Raw genomic sequence first — 21,104 nt, 5'->3', positions numbered from 1 at the left:
GCTTCATAGATAATTGGCAAAGCTTCTGGGGAAAACCTGGTCTTGTTAGGAGAGACGGCATCCATCCCACTTTGGATGGAGCAGCTCTCATTTCTAGAAATCTGGCCAATTTTCTTAAATCCTCCAAACCGTGACTATCCAGGGTTGGGACCAGGAAGCAGAGTTGTAGTCTTACACACCTCTCTGCAGCTTCTCTCCCCCTGCCATCCCCTCATTACCCCATCCCCGTAGAGACGGTGCCTGCTCCCAGACCACCAATAACCAGCAAAAATCTATTTAAGCATAAAAATTCAAAAAGAAAAAATAATATAGCACCTTCAACTGCACCACAGACTAAAACAGTTAAATGTGGTCTATTAAACATTAGGTCTCTCTCTTCTAAGTCCCTGTTAGTAAATGATATAATAATTGATCAACATATTGATTTATTCTGCCTTACAGAAACCTGGTTACAGCAGGATGAATATGTTAGTTTAAATGAGTCAACACCCCCGAGTCACACTAACTGTCAGAATGCTCGTAGCACGGGCCAAGGAGGAGGATTAGCAGCAATCTTCCATTCCAGCTTATTAATTAATCAAAAACCCAGACAGAGCTTTAATTCATTTGAAAGCTTGACTCTTAGTCTTGTCCATCCAAATTGGAAGTCCCAAAAACCAGTTTTATTTGTTATTATCTATCGTCCACCTGGTCGTTACTGTGAGTTTCTCTGTGAATTTTCAGACCTTTTGTCTGACTTAGTGCTTAGCTCAGATAAGATAATTATAGTGGGTGATTTTAACATCCACACAGATGCTGAGAATGACAGCCTCAACACTGCATTTAATCTATTATTAGACTTTATTGGCTTTGCTCAAAAAGTAAATGAGTCCACCCACCACTTTAATCATATCTTAGATCTTCTTCTGACTTATGGTATGGAAATTGAAGACTTAACAGTATTCCCTGAAAACTCCCTTCTGTCTGATCATTTCTTAATAACATTTACATTTAGTCTGATGGACTACCCAGCAGTGGGGAATAAGTTTCATTACACTAGAAGTCTTTCAGAAAGCGCTGTAACTAGGTTTAAGGATATGTTTCCATCTTTATGTTCTCTAATGCCATATACCAACACAGTGCAGAGTAGCTACCTAAACTCTGTAAGTGAGATAGAGTATCTCGTCAATAGTTTTACATCCTCATTGAAGACAACTTTGGATGCTGTAGCTCCTCTGAAAAAGAGAGCTTTAAATCAGAAGTGCCTGACTCCGTGGTATAACTCACAAACTCGCAGCTTAAAGCAGATAACCCGTAAATTGGAGAGGAAATGGCGTCTCACTAATTTAGAAGATCTTCACTTAGCCTGGAAAAAGAGTCTGTTGCTCTATAAAAAAGCCCTCCGTAAAGCTAGGACATCTTACTACTCATCACTAATTGAAGAAAATAAGAACAACCCCAGGTTTCTTTTCAGCACTGTAGCCAGGCTGACAAAGAGTCAGAGCTCTATTGAGCCGAGTATTCCTTTAACTTTAACTAGTAATGACTTCATGACTTTCTTTGCTAATAAAATTTTAACTATTAGAGAAAAAATTACTCATAACCATCCCAAAGACGTATCGTTATCTTTGGCTGCTTTCAGTGATGCCGGTATTTGGTTAGACTCTTTCTCTCCGATTGTTCGGTCTGAGTTATTTTCATTAGTTACTTCATCCAAACCATCAACATGTCTATTGGACCCCATTCCTACCAGGCTGCTCAAGGAAGCCCTACCATTATTTAATGCTTCGATCTTAAATATGATCAATCTATCTTTATTAGTTGGCTATGTACCACAGGCTTTTAAGGTGGCAGTAATTAAACCATTACTTAAAAAGCCATCACTTGACCCAGCTATCTTAGCTAATTATAGGTCAATCTCCAACCTTCCTTTTCTCTCAAAAATTCTTGAAAGGGTAGTTGTAAAACAGCTAACTGATCATCTGCAGAGGAATGGTCTATTTGAAGAGTTTGTCAGGTTTTAGAATTCATCATAGTACAGAAACAGCATTAGTGAAGGTTACAAATGATCTTCTTATGGCCTCAGACAGTGGACTCATCTCTGTGCTTGTTCTGTTAGACCTCAGTGCTGCTTTTGATACTGTTGACCATAAAATTTTATTAGAGATTAGAGCATGCCATAGGTATTAAAGGCACTGCGCTGCGGTGGTTTGAATCATATTTATCTAATAGATTACAATTTGTTCATGTAAATGGGGAATCTTCTTCACAGACTAAGGTTAATTATGGAGTTCCACAAAGTTCTGTGCTAGGACCAATTTTATTCACTTTATACATGCTTCCCTTAGGCAGTATTATTAGACGGCATTGCTTAAATTTTCATTGTTATGCAGATGATACCCAGCTTTATCTATCCATGAAGCCAGAGGTCACACACCAATTAGCTAAACTGCAGGATTGTCTTACAGACATAAGGACATGGATGACCTCTAATTTCCTGCTTTTAAACTCAGATAAAACTGAAGTTATTGTACTTGGCCCCACAAATCTTAGAAACATGGTGTTTAACCAGATCCTTACTCTGGATGGCATTACCCTGACCTCTAGTAATACTGTGAGAAATCTTGAGGTCATTTTTGATCAGGATATGTCATTCAAAGCGCATATTAAACAAATATGTAGGACTGCTTTTTTGCATTTACACAATATCTCTAAAATTAGAAAGGTCTTGTCTCAGAGTGATGCTGAAAAACTAATTCATGCATTTATTTCCTCTAGGCTGGACTATTGTAATTCATTATTATCAGGTTGTCCTAAAAGTTCCCTGAAAAGCCTTCAGTTAATTCAAAATGCTGCAGCTAGAGTACTGATGGGGACTAGAAGGAGAGAGCATATCTCACCCATATTGGCCTCTCTTCATTGGCTTCCTGTTAATTCTAGAATAGAATTTAAAATTCTTCTTCTTACTTATAAGGTTTTGAATAATCAGGTCCCATCTTATCTTAGGGACCTCATAGTACCATATCACCCCAATAGAGCGCTTCGCTCTCAGACTGCAGGCTTACTTGTAGTTCCTAGGGTTTGTAAGAGTAGAATGGGAGGCAGAGCCTTCAGCTTTCAGGCTCCTCTCCTGTGGAACCAGCTCCCAATTCAGATCAGGGAGACAGACACCCTCTCTACTTTTAAGATTAGGCTTAAAACTTTCCTTTTTGCTAAAGCTTATAGTTAGGGCTGGATCAGGTGACCCTGAACCATCCCTTAGTTATGCTGCTATAGACTTAGACTGCTGGGGGGTTCCCATAATGCACTGTTTCTTTCTCTTTTTGCTCTGTATGCACCACTCTGCATTTAATCATTAGTGATCGATCTCTGCTCCCCTCCACAGCATGTCTTTTTCCTGGTTCTCTCCCTCAGCCCCAACCAGTCCCAGCAGAAGACTGCCCCTCCCTGAGCCTGGTTCTGCTGGAGGTTTCTTCCTGTTAAAAGGGAGTTTTTCCTTCCCACTGTCGCCAAGTGCTTGCTCACAGGGGGTCGTTTTGACTTTTGGGGTTTTTACGTAATTATTGTATGGCTTTGCCTTACAATATAAAGCGCCTTGGGGCAACTGTTTGTTGTGATTTGGCGCTATATAAATAAAATTGATTGATTGATTGATTGATTGATTACACTGGACAAAAAAATAATTCTTGCATGGACGTTGACGACTGATTTAGGGTAATTTTGGATTGCTGAATCTGAGCTCAGAATTCGTCTATCGCATCACTTTTTTGCAGCGTATGTTCCGTATTGATGGATTATGCAAAAGTTGCTCATTCACTCATGAATTTGATGGCTCTAATCACGCACAAAAGCAGCTTCAAACACACAGTTTTAAAACCAGGTTCGCGAAATGTGAACAGGCTGTAATATCGTGCGAGACTGCAGGTTTTGCTTCCATGCTTGATATGAGAAATATGTTTTCATATCTCAAAAACTTGATATGATTGGGAAAAACTAACACCAAGTTTGGGTTCAGCGCCCCCAAATTACTCCAGATCCGTAGAAAAACTTTTGTTGACCAGTGTTGTTAGGCAACGAGCACTGCAACAGATTGGAGTAGGTGTGTATAGAAAATGGATGGATGGATGAGACAGCTATATTTGGAAAGATTTTGGAGTTTTCCAGTGAAGGCTTGTTTACCCCAGAAAAGAATCCAGGTTATGGTTTTGTGTCTACATTTGTCCTTTATCAAACTTTGTGCCACAGTGTGGAAAGATGGAGCTGACTTTGAGTGTTGTGCCTGTGAATACAAAGCTTAGTAATCCACCCTCATTAAGACATTACTTTTGTTTTTCTGTTTGCTGCAGTTGCGTGTATACTGAGGTCATATGTGACCCACATGGATGTGTTTGAGGTATTTCAGTACGCTGATAAAGGGAAGTGTGCAAAGGTTGAGCAAGCAACAGAGAACAAGAGGTCTGTTCAGGCCTACCGTTCCCCGCTCCTGCATTCCTGGTTTGAATGGAATGTCCTTAAGATGTCCACAGTACACTCCGCCCGTTAAGCGCATGGTTGTCATACTTAGTCATGTTTGGTAATTACTGCTGCATCTAGAGATGACATATTTACAGTCTGTAAGGAACCCTTCTGGCAAACATTAACCATAGCGATGCGTTCACTCTGGACGATGAGTAACGTAATTCTGAACCAAGAACAAAACATAAATACGGCTGATCATCAATTTTAACAGAACTATGTCACTAATTTGTAAGTTGGCTTCTGAGACAAGTGCATGTTGGAAAATAGTGTGGACGCTTCCATCAGAGGTGCTGCAGTGTTCAACTATGGAGCCAGGATGAGAGTGTATACCTGTAATACTGACATAATTCATCAGTTAACAAAAGCAATTGCCAACAATTTAGGTACTTTACATCTTTTAAATATAATAATGTTTCTCTGTTTTATTTCACTTTAAAAGGGGAACTCCAACATGTTTCAATCGAGCTCTACTTTTAGATGTTTTGGGGTTAACCTTTTCACTCAGGACAGAAACAGATTTAATTGATGGTGTATTGATTTAGCATGCAAGCACTGTCACAGGCTAACTGGCTGGCTACACAGTGTGTGTGGAGGAAAGCTAAAAATGCACTTTTTGTCACCTCAGAAGAGGCAAAAATGTAATTCTACGTGTCTGGTAGCATTCACTTTATTGAGTTTCAAATTATGCAAAATCTCAGAGTTCACCGCTCTGTGAGATGTCAACAACATTGAGAAATGCACTGAGTCTGTCTGATAAGGCTACAATTTAACTGCTGCACACAGACAACAGCATTAACATTGCAAGGTAAACTCTTTGTATATTGTGCGTAAAACTCTTGTTAAAATATTATCTAGGATTTAGAAATTGTTATTCCGTTTGTTTTATGTAAACACGCGAGAATCTGTTTGTTCCAAAATAATATATATATATATAGAGGTCTGTTAGAAAAGTGTCCGACCTTATTATTTTTTTCAAAAACCATATGGATTTGAATCACGTGTGATTGCGTCAGACAAGCTTGAACCCTCGTGCGCATGCGTGAGTTTTTTCACGCCTGTCGGTTGCTTCATTCGCCTGTGAGCAGGCTTTGAGTGAGGTGTGGTCCACCCCTCTCGTCTATTTTTTATTGTGAATAAATGAACGATTTGGAGCTTTGCTGCATCAATTTTTTTTCCAGAAACTGTGAGAGACCTCCAGGTGGACACCGTTTGAAAAATTAATATGGCTTTCAGGGACGATTTTATGGGGATTAAACAGATTACGGGGTGTTACTGCTGCTTTAAGGACGGCCCACAACTGCTGAGAGCGTGGTGCACTCCCAGCCCCCATCAACAGCCTGACACCCCGCTGGAACAACCAGATCATTTCCAACGTGAAGGCTTTGTTGATCCGGGACCTCGTCTGACTTTCACAAAAAGGCAGAAGATGTGGACATCAGCACTTTTTCCGGCACATTCCACTGTTACAGGAGTTTTTTTCATGGAAAGAAAAGCGGAGGGACGCGCCACGGCTCCGTTCATTACGCGGGACAAAACCACCTCGGTGTTGGTCTCTCAGGACGTCTTTGAGGTGGATTTCAGACGGATTCCGGTTGCTTTCCAGTCGTGTGAATATCCGATTGTGATTGTGCATGAGCTGGACATGCCAGAACATGTCCTGTGAGGCTTCATCACGGCGTTGCTTTGCGCCGAGCGGCTGTACCGCAATGCGCGGAACTCCGCACGTCTGTCTTAATGTGCCAGAAAAAGTGCTGATGTCCACGTCTTTTCATAATTCCTGTGCTAGTCAGACAACATACCGGATCAATACAGCGTCCAGTTTAAAAATGAACGCCACATTTCACTGTTACAGGAGTTTTTGTCATGGAAAGAGAAGCTGCTCCACCGCGCGTCGCGGTGCAGCCGCTCGGCGCAAAGCAACACCGTGATGAAGCCTTCCAGGACATGTTGGGGCAGGTCCAGCTCATGCACAATCACAATCGGATATTCACATGACTGGAAAGCAACCGGAATCCGTCTGAAATCCACCTCAAAGATGTCCTGAGAGACCAACACCGAGGTGGTTTTGTCCCGCATAATGAACGGAGCCGTGGCGCATCCCTCCGCTTTTCTTTCCATGAAAAAAACTCCTGTAACGGTGGAATGTGCCGGAAAAAGTGCTGATGTCCACATCTTCTGCCTTTTTGTGAAAGTTGTTCCAGCAGGGTGTCAGCCTGTCGATGGGGGCTGGGAGCACGCTGCGCTCTCAGCAGTTGTGGGCCGTCCTTAAAGCGGCAGTAACACCCCGTAATCTGTTTAATCCACATAAAATCGTCCCTGAAAGCCATGTTAATTTTCCGAACGGTGTCCACCTGGAGGTCTCTCTCAGTTTCTGGAAAGAAATTGATGCAGCAAAGCTCCAAATCATTCAGACATTTATTTGCAATAAAAAATAGACGAGAGGGGTGGACCACACCTCACACAAAGCCTGCTCACAGGCGAATGACACAACCGACAGGCGTGAAAAAACTCACACATGTGCACGAGGGTTCAAGCTTGTCTAACGCAATCACACGTGATTCAAATCCATATGGTTTTTTAAAAAAATAATAAGGTCGGATACTTTTCTAATAGACCTCGTGTGTGTGTGTGTATATGTGTGTGTGTGTATGTATGTATGTATGTATGTATGTATGTGTGTGTGTATATATATATATATATATATAATGTTTAGTTTATTCCAAGCCGGCAATATAAAAACAAAACAAATTATCATATACATCATATACAATATTCACACTTATAGCAGTAGCGAGAGGACAGCTTGGAAGGGAGTGGGATGAAGACAAGCTTATTTACTGGCACCTGTGTGCCAGCTCTGCCAGAAGAAGGGATCCTTAGAACACATCCTCAGCTGTTGCTCAAAGACCCTGGGAGATGGGAGGTATCACTGGCGCCATGACCAGGTCCTGCGGGCAATAGCAGACACCATCTGTACCGGCATCAACATCAGTAAGGGACAACAACCAACCAAGAGCACAATTGCTTTTGTTCGAGCAGGGGAGAAACCTCAGCCTTCCAAGAAGACTCAAGGGGGCCTGCTTACAACAGCAAGAGACTGGCAGCTCTTGGTCGATCTGGGGAGACAGTTGCAATTCCCGGACAACATCGCAGCCATGACACTCTGTCCAGACATGGTGTTGATGTCAATGTCCAGCCAGCAGGTGGTGCTCCTTGAGCTAACAGTTCCCTGGGAGGACAGAATGGAGGAAGCCCAGGAGAGGAAGAGACCAAAATATGCAGAGCTTGTGGCTGAGTGCCGGAGGAACGGTTGGAATGCCCGCTGCGAGCCAATTGAGGTGGGCTGCAGGGGCTTTGCAGGCACATCCTTACACCGCTTCCTTGGACTCCTTGGGATTTGCGGACTGCATAGGCAAAGAGCCACCAAGAACATCTTGGAAGCAGCTGAGAAGGCCTCAAGGTGGCTCTGGTTGAGGAGGGTGGAGGCGTGGCGTAGTGCGCTACCTGGACACAAGTCGGGGGACTGATTACCCCCGGCTGGGTCGCCCGAGTGAGGGTGTATGACTAAGACCCGAAACACCCAGTGATCTTGGGAGAGTCACTGAAGATGTGTCCAGGTTGCACCACTAGGTGTATTGCAGGTCTATGTGTGTGTGTGTGTGTGTGTATATATATATATATCAAATCAATTTTATTTATATAGCGCCAAATCACAACAAACAGTTGCCCCAAGGCGCTTTATATTGTAAGGCAAGGCCATACAATAATTACTGAAAAACCCAAACGGTCAAAACGACCCCCTGTGAGCAAGCACTTGGCTACAGTGGGAAGGAAAAACTCCCTTTTAACAGGAAGAAACCTCCATCAGAACCAGGCTCAGGGAGGGGCAGTCTTCTGCTGGGACTGGTTGGGGCTGAGGGAGAGAACCAGGAAAAAGACATGCTGTGGAGGGGAGCAGAGATCAATCACTAATGATTAAATGCAGAGTGGTGCATACAGAGCAAAAAGAGAAAGAAACAGTGCATCATGGGAACCCCCCAGCAGTCTACGTCTATAGCAGCATAACTAAGGGATGGTTCAGGGTCACCTGATCCAGCCCTAACTATAAGCTTTAGCAAAAAGGAAAGTTTTAAGCCTAATCTTAAAAGTAGAGAGGGTGTCTGTCTCCCTGATCTGAATTGGGAGCTGGTTCCACAGGAGAGGAGCCTGAAAGCTGAAGGCTCTGCCTCCCATTCTACTCTTACAAACCCTAGGAACTACAAGTAAGCCTGCAGTCTGAGAGCGAAGCGCTCTATTGGGGTGATATGGTACTATGAGGTCCCTAAGATAAGATGGGACCTGATTATTCAAAACCTTATAAGTAAGAAGAAGAATTTTAAATTATATTCTAGAATTAACAGGAAGCCAATGAAGAGAGGCCAATATGGGTGAGATATGCTCTCTCCTTCTAGTCCCCGTCAGTACTCTAGCTGCAGCATTTTGAATTAACTGAAGGCTTTTCAGGGAACTTTTAGGACAACCTGATAATAATGAATTACAATAGTCCAGCCTAGAGGAAATAAATGCATGAATTAGTTTATGTGTGTGTGTGTGTGTGTGTGTATATGTATGTATATATATATATATATATATATATATATATATATATATATATATATATATATATATATATATATATATATATATATATATATATATGTGTGTGTGTCTGAAATTTGGTTTGCATTTATGAAGTTCCACGCAGGTTAAACGTAGCAGACACGGAATGCTTGTTTTAGCAAGTTTTCAGGGGTCTCATACAGCAGTCTCTTATGAATGTGATGAAAGGCATAAAAGGAAGTATAATTTTTTGGGGGGAGTATAATGTTAATTTGCAATTGTCATCATGTATTTACACCCTTTCTTTCTCTTTTTGCTCTGTATGCACCACTCTGCATTTAATCATTAGTGATCGATCTCTGCTCCCCTCCACAGCATGTCTTTTTCCTGATTCTCTCCCTCAGCCCCAACCAGTCCCAGCAGAAGACTGCCCCTCCCTGAGCCTGGTTCTGCTGGAGGTTTCTTCCTGTTAAAAGGGAGTTTTTCCTTCCCACTGTAGCCAAGTGCTTGCTCACAGGGGGTCGTTTTGACCGTTGGGGTTTTACATAATTATTGTATGGCCTTGCCTTACAATATAAAGCGCCTTGGGGCAACTGTTTGTTGTGATTTGGCGCTGTATAAATAAAATTAATTGATTGATTGATTGATGTATTTTCAGTATGTTGTTTTGACTGCAGTGCCTCTCTGGCATGCCAGGAATTATGGGATATCTCAATAGGGTGAATGGAGAGGATCCCGTAGAAGTAAATATGCATGTTTCCCCTCACTAAATATGAATAAACTTAAGACAATGGATTATACATTTGGTCGCTTAGCCTGCAGTCCATATAATGTTTTCAGAGTTGTATTGGTATCTTGATGGCTTCCCTCACCTGTCTGTGTTTGTATTGCTTGATTATTGAAGACTGCTTATAAAAACATCCATCCATCTGTCCATTTTCAACATCCACTTATTGTAATTAAGAGTCATGGGGGGGCAAAGCCTATCCCAGCAAATAAAAGATGTATGTTGTAAAATCATTCTGCCCCACAAAAAAGTAATAATATTACCATATAATTTCTGCACAGAAATATATGTAAACTTGTGACCACAACTGCCTCAAGGTGCCACATACTACAGTTCATCACTTTGGCTGTAAACGTAAAACAAATCAAAGTTTTCTGGAGTGCTGTTGCCAGGCAGTTTGATGCACTTCTGTAAACAAAGCTTTGATTGTGTTTTTGAATTAAAAGTTGAAATTTCATGTCATCCCTGAATTTTAATTTTTAGTCTTAGAAGAAATAGAACATGTTGAAAACAATTACTTTAATTTAGATTTTTGTTAAAATTACAGGGATCGTTCAGAGCTGCTGGAGGAGGCAAGAAAAATGGAAGCGGCCAAGTTCCGGTACATCCTGCCTGTTTATGGGATCTGTGAAGATCCTCAAGGCCTCGTCATGGAGTACATGGAGACGGGATCACTGGAGACCCTGCTGGCCACTGAGCCGTTGCCATGGGAGCTCCGTTTCCGTATCATCCACGAGACGGCAGTGGGAATGAACTTCCTGCACTGCATGAACCCTCCTCTGCTCCACTTGGACCTGAAGCCAGCCAACATCCTACTGGACGCCCACTATCATGTTAAGGTAGAGAACTAATCTGATCACCTCCTTGACTCTTCAGATACAATGTGTAAAATGAGTGTTGGGTTGTTCAATAATGCATTTCCTTTGTGGAGGAAGTTGTAGGACATTTACAGAAAGACGTAACAATTTCTCAACATACTTTTCAGATGATCTATTGGGCGTCTGTGATCATGATATAGATATGCAGCACTGTTTCCCGGTTGCTGACTGGTTCACACACCCACAAAGAATGTTCTTGCAAAGTTGTGTCATTCTCTTTCATGTCTTTTTACCAGGAACATGATGGTGCTTATGCAAATTTAAGCTGTGAAGGAAATATGACAGGAATTTTAGGGCCCCTTCACACATAACACGAAAGACGCAGAAACCGAAAGAAAATCTGTGGTCCACAAACGAAATGGGGAACCACGAAACATTCCACCTGCTGTCGGGAGGGGTGCACGGTGGGACAGGCGTGCACAATACCGCGGTGACGGCTTGGTGCACGCTCGTGTTCGAGCGCACGAACACAGTGCGAGAATGTGGAAAGTCATGCACACGGCAGCGGAGGGAAAAATTAATAAAACACTACAATTTATACGTAATACTTAATTCCTGTTATAAAGATCAGATTTAGCCTCCGCCTAGATGTACACCAGGAAGTAATGAAATGATGTAGATTACTGTTCTCTCATGTTTTATATGAATTACTTGATGCGCTCGAGCTGGCCAGCTCCTGTCTCATGGTGTTGTGAACACATCAGCCGGCACGCAGTGACCCGCTGCAAATGTGAGCTGTGTTTTAATTATTGTAATGTGGGGAAATCTTGCAGTGACATGCGCTTTATGGGGGTGTCCTGTGGGGTGATTTCCTGCATGGCATGATATTCACCAGCATTGCGGTGCGCTGTTGCAGCGGTCAGCTGAAGCAATATGTGTTTTAATTTATTTCCACGTGAGGACAGCATGCTGATGTCTGCGCTTCATGATGTAGTTATGCGACTTAATATCCTACAAGCAAGTACAGGTGTTTCCAAGCTATGACTTGCAAACACAGATATATGAACAGCTGCACATCACAGGGGGACACGCCCACCTCTGTCAGCGGACCTTGGCAAGTCACAGAAAAAAAGGCTCACTCTGTGTTGCTTTGTTCTGTGATTTTAATGTTATGTTTGTATTATTATTATTAAGCCATTTGTGTGGGGGGAAGTGGGGAGCGGATGGCAACAACACACTCCACATGCCATTTGTGTGTGTACATGTGCGTGGAGGGAGTTGGCACAGTTACGCTCATGTGTGTTGCTAGGTGACGCCACACTCGTGTTGTACTTTGACAGTTTTCACAGACACGATTAGCAGAATAGAGGGCTTTTATAAGTGTGCAGCGAGCGGTGTTAGATGTTCGTGTGTGACACCTGGAATTTGGCCAACACCTGCCGAGAGAGGAGGGTCGAATGAGCACGTGTACAAAGCCTTTGAGGCAGCTCTGATTTTTCACAAATGGCATGTAATTCTCCTTCGTGCACTAGTTGGCTTCAGTCGTGTTATGTGTGAAGGGGCGCTTAGTATTTCCTGTCAAGTCAACTGCTCTGTTGTTAGTGTGGCACTAATTACACAAAGTACCAAATATCACAGCTGCAAGGATAAAGGTTCATGAAAAAATATTTTCCCCCTTCCTGATTTGATCTATTTATGCACAAGTCATTATTAATGATCTGGTGTTCAAGATAAGTTAGTATAAGACCAAGCCAACCTGAATAAATATCATATGTTTTTGAATTGAACACTTAATTTACTGTGCTAACGCTTACACTGCAAATTCTGGGGTACCTCAGGGATGTGTTCTGGTTCCTACTGTGTTCGTATATTCTGTGGTTAGTTCTGGTAACGTGAGCTGGTGTCACACATTGCCACATCCACTATTACACCATATGTCTGACTACATCACATTGGCTCCTTTTATAACAACCACACAGGCGAGAAATTAGTCCATTCACACCTCTTGAAAAGAACTATGTATGCGCCACAGCTAGGTGAAATTTGGGCATCTCATAGACCTTCTCCACCCACTGGGACCTCAACACTGAGACACCTACTGGCTGAATCATGTCCAAAGACATGAACCACAGTGTAGCAGTCAATTCCTCACGAGTGTTGCTCCCATAAACTCTGTGTGTGCTTGTGTGTGTGTGTCTGAATACAGTGCATCCAGAAAGTATTTATAGCGCTTTTTCCACATTTTGTTATGTTACAGCCTTATTCCAAAATGCAGTAAATTCATTATATTCCCTCAAAATTCTACTCACAACACCCCATAGTGACAACATTAAAAGTTTTTTTTTAATTTTTACCGATTTATTAAAAATAAAAAAACTTAAGAAATCGCAAGTACGTAAGTATTCACACCCTTTGCTCAATACTTTCTTGATGCACCTGTGGCAGCAATTACAGCCTCAAGTCTTCTTAAAATTGATGCCACAAGCTTGACACACATATCATTGGGCAGTTTTACCCATTCCTTATTGCAGTACCTCTCAGGCTCCACTAGGCTGGATGAGTAATGTCGGTGCACAGCCATTTACAAATCTCTCCAGAGATTTTCAGGTCTGGGGTCTGGCTGGGCACAGAGGAATGCTGGAGCTCTGACAGAGTGACAGTCCGGTTCTTGGTCTGCCTTGGTGAAGGCCGTTGAAATCTGGCTCCTCTTCATTTGTGCTCCCGTACAGTCTGCGGTCGTCAAGGCCACTCCAGAGTCTATGCATACACGGACAGAAACTGAAATGAAATCATCTGCACACATGACACACGCCCCACCCCCCGAGCTTGGCTGCACGGTGGAAATGCTGCTGCAGCCCACACACACTCATTGCCTCAATTTGGATGATGGACTGTTTCAAAGCTTAGCGTACATAAACAAATCAAATGTATACAGTGGCTTGCAAAAGTATTCAGCCCCTTGGTATTTCACACATTTTAATTTGTTTATGGCATTTCATATACAAAAAGTAAATCAGGTATATAAATTTTTCTAAAATTATCTTCCTTAGACTGAAACTGAAAGTAAATCTCTACAACCTGATGTCAAATAATTAAAAATATAAAACCCAAGATGATGGGTTGCATAAGTAATCAGCCCCTTTGGTATAATACCTGTAAATAATCAGTTTAATTGCAAGTTTTCTTCATACAAGTCAGGAGATGGATACATGAACATTTCCAAGTCACTCAATATGTCTTGAACTTTATTTACATCAGTTATGAAGAAATACAAACAGTTTGGCACTCTATGGTAAATCTGTGTGGAGTAGACAGTTCTCAAAAATTAAGTGACTGTGCATAAGGAGAAGAGTGAGGAAAACCACCAAGACAACCAGACAGCCCAAAAGAAGAACTCAGAACTCAGACGTTTATTGCCATTGCCAATGAACAGGATTCACAGACTAGGAATTTGCTTTGGTATAATGGTGCAACATTAAACAGAGAGCAATATAAAATGCTAAGATAAAATATGTGCTAAAATAAGATAAAATATGAAATTGAAATATGAAAGGCTATGTACAACAACACAAACAGAAAAACAGTGCAGTGGGAGGAGTGCAATTAAAAACCAAAGTACATTGTCTAAAGTGACCCGTGATAAAATGATAAAGTGACAGAGTTAAGCTTAAGGTGATTGAGTTATGAGGAGTTCATGAGTCTAACGGCAGAGGGGAAGAAACTGTTCTTATGGCGGGAGGTTCTGGTCCGGATGGACCGTAGCCTTCTGCCCAAGGGGAGTGGTTTGAATAGACTGTGTGCAGGGTAAGAAGGGTCAGCTGTGATCCGACCTGCTTGGCCCAGAGTCCTGGAGACGTGCAGGTCATGGAGAGATGGAAGGCTACAGCCGATCACCTTCTCAGCAGAGGCCACAATGCGCTGCAGTCTGTGTCTGTCCCTGGCTGTGGTCCCGGCGTACCACACCGTGATGGAGGAGCAGAGGATGGACTCGATGATGGTCGTGTAGAACTGCACCATCAGCTGGATAGGCAGCTTGGCCGGAAGTACATCCTCTGCTGGGCCTTCTTGATGAAGGAGCTAATGGTTGACTCCCACTTGAGGTCCTGGGTGATGGTGGTGCCAAGGAAGCAGTGACAGACCACAGTGGTGATGGGGCTGTTGGTGAGGGCGAGGGAGGGCGGGGGAGGCTGTGGCTTTCCTGAAGTCCACGATCATCTCCACTGTTTTCTGGGCGTTGAGCTCCAAGTTGTTGCTGCTGCACCAGGTCACCAGCCGGTCCACCTCCCTCCTGTAGGCAGACTCATCCCCATCCGAAATGAGTCCGATGAGGATGGTGTCGTCCGCCAACTTGATGAGCTTTACAGAGTCGTGGCTGGAGGTGCAGCAGTTAGTGTACAGGGAGAAGAGCAGAGGGGAAAGGACACAGCCCTGTGGAGATCCTGTGTTGAGAGCCCGAGTGTTCGAGACGTTCTTTCTCAGCCTCACCCGCTGACTCCGGTCTGTCAGGAAGTCTGTGATCCACCTGCAGGTGGAGTCGGGCAAGTGGAGCAGAGAAAGCTTGTCCTGGAGCAAAGCCGGAAGGATGGTGTTGAATGCAGAGCTGAAGTCCACAAACAGGATCCTAGCGTAGGTTCCTGGGGAGTCAATCAATCAATCAATTTTTTTATATAGCACCAAATCACAACAAACAGTTGCCCCAAGGCGCTTTATATTGTAAGGCAAGGCCATACAATAATGATGTAAAACCCCAACGGTCAAAACGACCCCCTGTGAGCAAGCACTTGGCTACAGTGGGAAGGAAAAACTCCCTTTTAACAGGAAGAAACCTCCAGCAGAACCAGGCTCAGGGAGGGGCAGTCTTCTGCTGGGACTGGTTGGGGCTGAGGGAGAGAACCAGGAAAAAGACATGCTGTGGAGGGGAGCAGAGGTCGATCACTAATGATTAAATGCAGATTGGTGCATACAGAGCAAAAAGAGAAAGAAACAGTGCATCATGGGAACCCCCCAGCAGTCTACGTCTATAGCAGCATAACTAAGGGATGGTTCAGGGTCACCTGATCCAGCCCTAACTATAAGCTTTAGTTTTCCAGGTGCTGCAGGATGGAGTGCAGGGTCAGGTTTATGGCATCATCTACAGACCTTTTGGCTCTGTAGGCAAACTGCAGGGGGTCCAGGAGGGGGTCGGTGATGGACTTCAGGTGGGATAAAACCAGGCATTCGAAGGTCTTCATGACGACAGACGTGAAAGCCACAGGCCTGTAGTCATTAACTCCAGTGATGCGTGGTTTCTTCATCAGCACAGTGTCTCAGGGTGGCAGGAGAGACACAGTCTGGGCCTGGGGCCTTACGTGGAAGTTACAGGCTTCTGCGAGTGACACTGGAGAAATTGTGCACAGTGCATGTTTTGCCTTTTGTATCCCTAGTTATAAAGCTTCACGATGAAGTGGTACAGAGGAGGGTTTTCTTTTAAGAAAACATTAAATCTAGGCTTGCATCTCAGATGTACCTTCTGGCAAACTGGAGCTGAACTTTTAGGTCTTCTTTTTAGTAAACCTCTCGTTGGCTTGTTGCACTGTGTGAGGCAAATGGTGGTCATGCCAGATACTGACTAGTTTTCTGAGCCCTCCAGTAAAGAAAAACTGCATATTTCAGAGTGGCCTTTTATTGTGGCCAGCCTAAGGCACATCCTTGTAACAATCATGCTGTTCCATCAACATCTTGATGTGCCACACCTGTGAGGTAGGATGAATTATTTCAGCAAAGGCGAAGTGCTCACTAACACAGATTTAGATAGATTTGTGAACAATATTTGAGAGAAACAGGTCTTTTGTATATATAGAAAATGTTTTAGATCTTTGAGTTCAGCTCATGAAAATGGGTGCAAAACAAAAGTGTTGTTTTTATATTTTAGTTCAGTGTGTATACATACATATATGTAAATATTGACATCTAGAGGGACTGAATGTTGGACATAACACTTTTTAATATATTACGAACTTATCTTTTTACTATGTCCTTCTGGATGAAGGAATACGTTTGATGTGGTGGACACTAAATTAATCAAACATTTAAATAAGTATACTAACATGAAAGATTAAGAGTTTCTGTAATTAGAATTTCACATACAGATTAAGTACGAACATTTGTAAAGTAAACTATTACAATATTACATGTACATAATACAGTTTGACAAAGGACAACAAAAAACAAATTACTTTTTTCCACTGTTGTTCTCAAAAACAGAAGAAAATACAACAGGTAAAAAGGCACAACAAAACAAAAAAAATTAATCATCGAGTTTTCTGCATTCTGACTAGGGTTGGGACAACTAATGAAAATCATTAGTCGACTAGTAAGGTATCATTAGTCATCGACTAGGCAGTGACTAAATTTGACATTGAATGTATTAAGTCAATTTCAAATCTATATTTCAAATATAAGCCAAAATCACAAATACAAAAAACAGCATTAGCATGAAGACAATACCTGCATTCATGTACTTGGCATAGACAGCCCATCTGAGCTGACTAATTCATCTGCCAGGGTTCACACACTTTCTTCACTGAGTGAAGGGAGCGGTGGCAGCTTCAGCCACCTCCTTTCTATGACTTTCAACTAGTCGACTAATAAAAAAATAGTCGACTAGTCGGATTTTAGCTCGTTGTAGTCAGCTATTATGACTAGGCGTCCCATCGCTAATTCTGACAACGTTAGGACATCAGCTTCTAGTACTGTATTTGTGGTGTGAAACAGCGTAAAAATTAAATATTACAGGCTGCAGAAACAGCCAATTATGAAGCCAGTTTCACTAACGACCACACATCACACACAAACATGTGGTGAAAATTGTTTGTGGCCATTTTTCATTATTAGTAATTTATTCTCCGTCAGCATTAGCATGCTAGCTTTAGTTTAGCAGGCCGAAAGCCTCGTTCACACTGCGACCAGCATAAAATTTTTAAAAAAAGCAACAGCACTCATTTCTGGTTTGTTTTGTTGAGATACAGTAGTAAATGTACTAACCAAGTGTGTTGTTATTATAAAGTCTCACATTTGTTCGGCTTGTTCACGTTACAGGTCTCTTTGTTACAGTGTTCCGAACTACAAATTCTACAGCCAGACCAAAAACACAAACTCCAGAAAAACTTTATATGTCCACGTATGTGCATTTACAACAAACGTAAATTATCTGAAGATAATCCCTAAATCTGATCACATTACAGTATTCTAGAGGCTTCTATTTGACAGCACACAGCCGACACAGCTCTGTATTTATGGCATTTGATGTCAAACATTAAATGCGTTGAAAAGACATCTTTTGTAAACCAGATTTCATCAACCAGTGAAAAATTAATTTGGAGAAATTGCACCACAACAAGCCGTATCACCTCCATTTAAAGCTTCATCTGAACAAATCATTTGATGAAAGAAATTTGCGTTTGGTGACACGTTGATAATGTAGCTGCATTTTCGCTGGTTTAAAAGTGGGTGAAAAGATGTTTAGCCGAATATCACCCAGTTTAAAAAAAAAAAATCAATGTCTTGTGCTCACTGGGATGCTAGCTAGCGTAGATCCATAATGTGATTTATTGAATATTTACTTTTTAATTGACTTCTTCTTTAGTTGAAAGAACATTTTGTCATGAACTCACTCAACAACCTGCATAATTGTTGGTGTTTGAGCTCTCTGAAGGAATTTCAGCTGCAAGAAGTCTTCTTAGTCACTTTCACTCGTTTCAAATGACAGCCCTGTGCATGCTTTGGGCAGACAGGTGTCTCTCAGGTCCTGTCCAACCTGTAAACCGCACAGTAAGGAGAGCAAAGGGTGGGACCCACATCTCCACTTTAATATGTGGATATAAACTCAACAGTGGGCCTGTCTGGACAGGATGGATTGCGCTTAAACATCTCTGTAGGCATGTACCCTTCAAAACAAGCGTGGTGCGGCTTCCCTTTCCTACAGGCTGGGACATGGTCGCATGTCCCTCGTTACGCCGCTAAGTGCATGTAATGACGGCTTTGCTGCCTCTTGCACACAATGGGAAAAGTTACTCATCGATCTGACTGAGCTTCATTAAAAGGCAGCAGGGCTGAAGTGTTTGAGGATCTTATCTAATGCCTCCTTGATGCAGATATCAGATTTTGGTCTGGCGCGGTGGAACGGCCTGTCACGTGCTGATGACATCAGCAGAGATGGATTCTGTGGAACCATCGCTTACCTGCCTCCAGAGAGCATCATTGAAAAGGACAGGGTTTCTGACACCAAGCACGACGTCTACAGGTTGGCTTTTTAGTTTATTTTTCTTGTCAGTTTCCTTTATATGTCCCAAAGTGACATGAATAAAATGATAAAAGGATGTCAGTTAGACAGTATATGTAAATATATCCATAACCACACTTCCACTGTCTTGTTTTGACAACAGTCAGCTTTAAGTCAGCCAATCAAAAGTCTTGGTTTGGAATTATGCCAAAGCCACATATGTACGTTTTGACATGTGTCCATTTATTGGCAGGATTGTTTTGGATTTGTGGCTTGTCCTGAGCCTTCTTAGTTTCACTTTGCTCTCATTCCAGTTTCTCCATCGTCATCTGGGGGATTCTCACACAGAAGAAACCTTACCAAGGTGAGAGTTCAGACAGAATTTGTGCATGAAGGTATACTACTTTTTGGGATGATCGGACATTATAAAAGGAAAAACACTGAGTGTACATCAAAATGATACTAATTCTGATAGTAAGTAGTTGCAGGAGATAATTTAAAGGGGGTCGTATTCTCCAAAATCAGATTTTAGACTTTTATAAACTGCTATTTTTTATTTATTTTTTAAAATATGGTTGTTTTCATGTTAAACATCCTCAGTCCCATAATTCTGTGACTGTGCACATCAAAATTGTCCTGCTACAAATAAAATTATGGCTTGAAAAAGCTGGTTTTAGATTTGTGATATGTGTCACAGAAATCTGGATTTGGTTTCCTGTTTGCTGAGACATGTCCACTGAGTTTGTCTGTGCAACAGATTCACACAGTCTAAGGGACAGAAATGGACAGACGAAGAAGAAGAAGCGGGTGTGGCACACAGCAGCTCTTTTCCCTTTAAAGCAGCAAGCACCAAAATGGGTTGTTAGCGACATGAAGTCATATTGTTTTAGGATGTGTCAACTATGTGTCTGTAGGGTGTTTTTAGCTATATGACATCTGATGTCAACATTCAGGTGGTTGTTCTCCAAGCAGCGGTTTCTATGTTGGCCCCCAGATGTGTAATTTGGAGATGAAAGAAACTGACAGATAAGTTAATTTCAGGCTAAACATAATTTCAGCAAGCCCAGGAAAGCCTAGGAATGGAAAGCAGATAGCACAAATATTTTTGGAGAAATTACTAATTTTAGCTAGCCAGTAAAGAGTGGATGTTGTGCTGCAATGCATCATGGGAGTTCTGGGTGTTTAAATGTTGTTATTGTTGTTCATGTTAGTTTAACAGTGGTGTTAGTGTTATTGATTTATTGTATTTTTGAAGTTCAATTGGTTTAGTCAGTTTAGTTTTGTTGCCATACGTGAGAAGTGTATTGAATTTGGTGCCTTCCACCACCGCCTCTATTTGAGTCCAAAATTAGAAGCACCTGCATGCACCAGAATGTGGAAAAGACAGAAAGCTGTGCGTGTGTGCAACTTCGATCACGGTGAAACTGTGGACAGCTGACATTTGCCGTTTGGTATGCTTATGTATTTTGGGCCGAGGATGAATGGTGCCAAAACAGAACATTGATAGGACTAATATTTTTGGAGAAACTATGGATATTAGCTAACATTACTAACTACATTCTGGACTTGTATGCCATTCCAGCAGGGGGCGGCAAATCCTCTTTATAATATGTATATGTCGTAGACATGAATGAGCGAAGCTCTTCAGCATCTCACCATGTCATTTAGGTCCTTCAGACTTTTTCTGAAAGAAAAAGCTTCAGGGGAGCATTAGCAGAGGAGCATTAGCGAAAACCTTTCAGCTTCTGGGGGCTCCGCCTTTTTAAGCATTTTTCTTTTTTTGCCTTTCAGCTTCTGGGGAGCTACACCCCCCCACCCCCACCCCCCAGACCCACCTAATTACAGCCCTCTTAACCCCCTGCCACTTTAAGCATTTTTTCAAGTAGATGTAAATTAATATTCAAAGTTTTCAGCTAGTAGGCAGTAGGGCTCAATATGGTGGTATCAGTATGATATACAATATGACTATGATTTCACACAGTGTAGCAACAGTGAAAATTAAGCATTCTTAAACAAAACGGTAATAATACCGCACTCATTTTGCACTCATCATAAGGTTAGGATACTGTGCCCTCCAAAAATATTGGAACACTTGGAATTTGACACATTTTAATTTGTTTAACCCGTTTCAAATACAAGAAGT

General features: G+C 42.1%; 1 protein-coding gene across 1 annotated transcript in view; it reads left to right on the top strand.

Annotated features, from left to right (window-relative positions):
* ripk4 (receptor-interacting serine-threonine kinase 4) overlaps positions 1-21,104 on the top strand; it is a 49,317-nt gene that overhangs the window by 19,094 nt on the left and 9,119 nt on the right. The window contains exons 2-4 of the mRNA XM_034179119.1: positions 10,431-10,722; positions 18,834-18,982; positions 19,276-19,325. Of these exons, the coding sequence (XP_034035010.1) occupies positions 10,431-10,722; positions 18,834-18,982; positions 19,276-19,325 (491 nt within the window). The remainder of the gene's footprint in view (positions 1-10,430; positions 10,723-18,833; positions 18,983-19,275; positions 19,326-21,104) is intronic.

This window comes from Thalassophryne amazonica, chromosome 9 (assembly GCF_902500255.1).
Source record: "Thalassophryne amazonica chromosome 9, fThaAma1.1, whole genome shotgun sequence".
Taxonomy (NCBI): domain Eukaryota; kingdom Metazoa; phylum Chordata; class Actinopteri; order Batrachoidiformes; family Batrachoididae; genus Thalassophryne; species Thalassophryne amazonica.
Note: the sequence above shows the minus strand (reverse complement) of the source record. Positions and strands in the feature narration are given on the sequence as shown.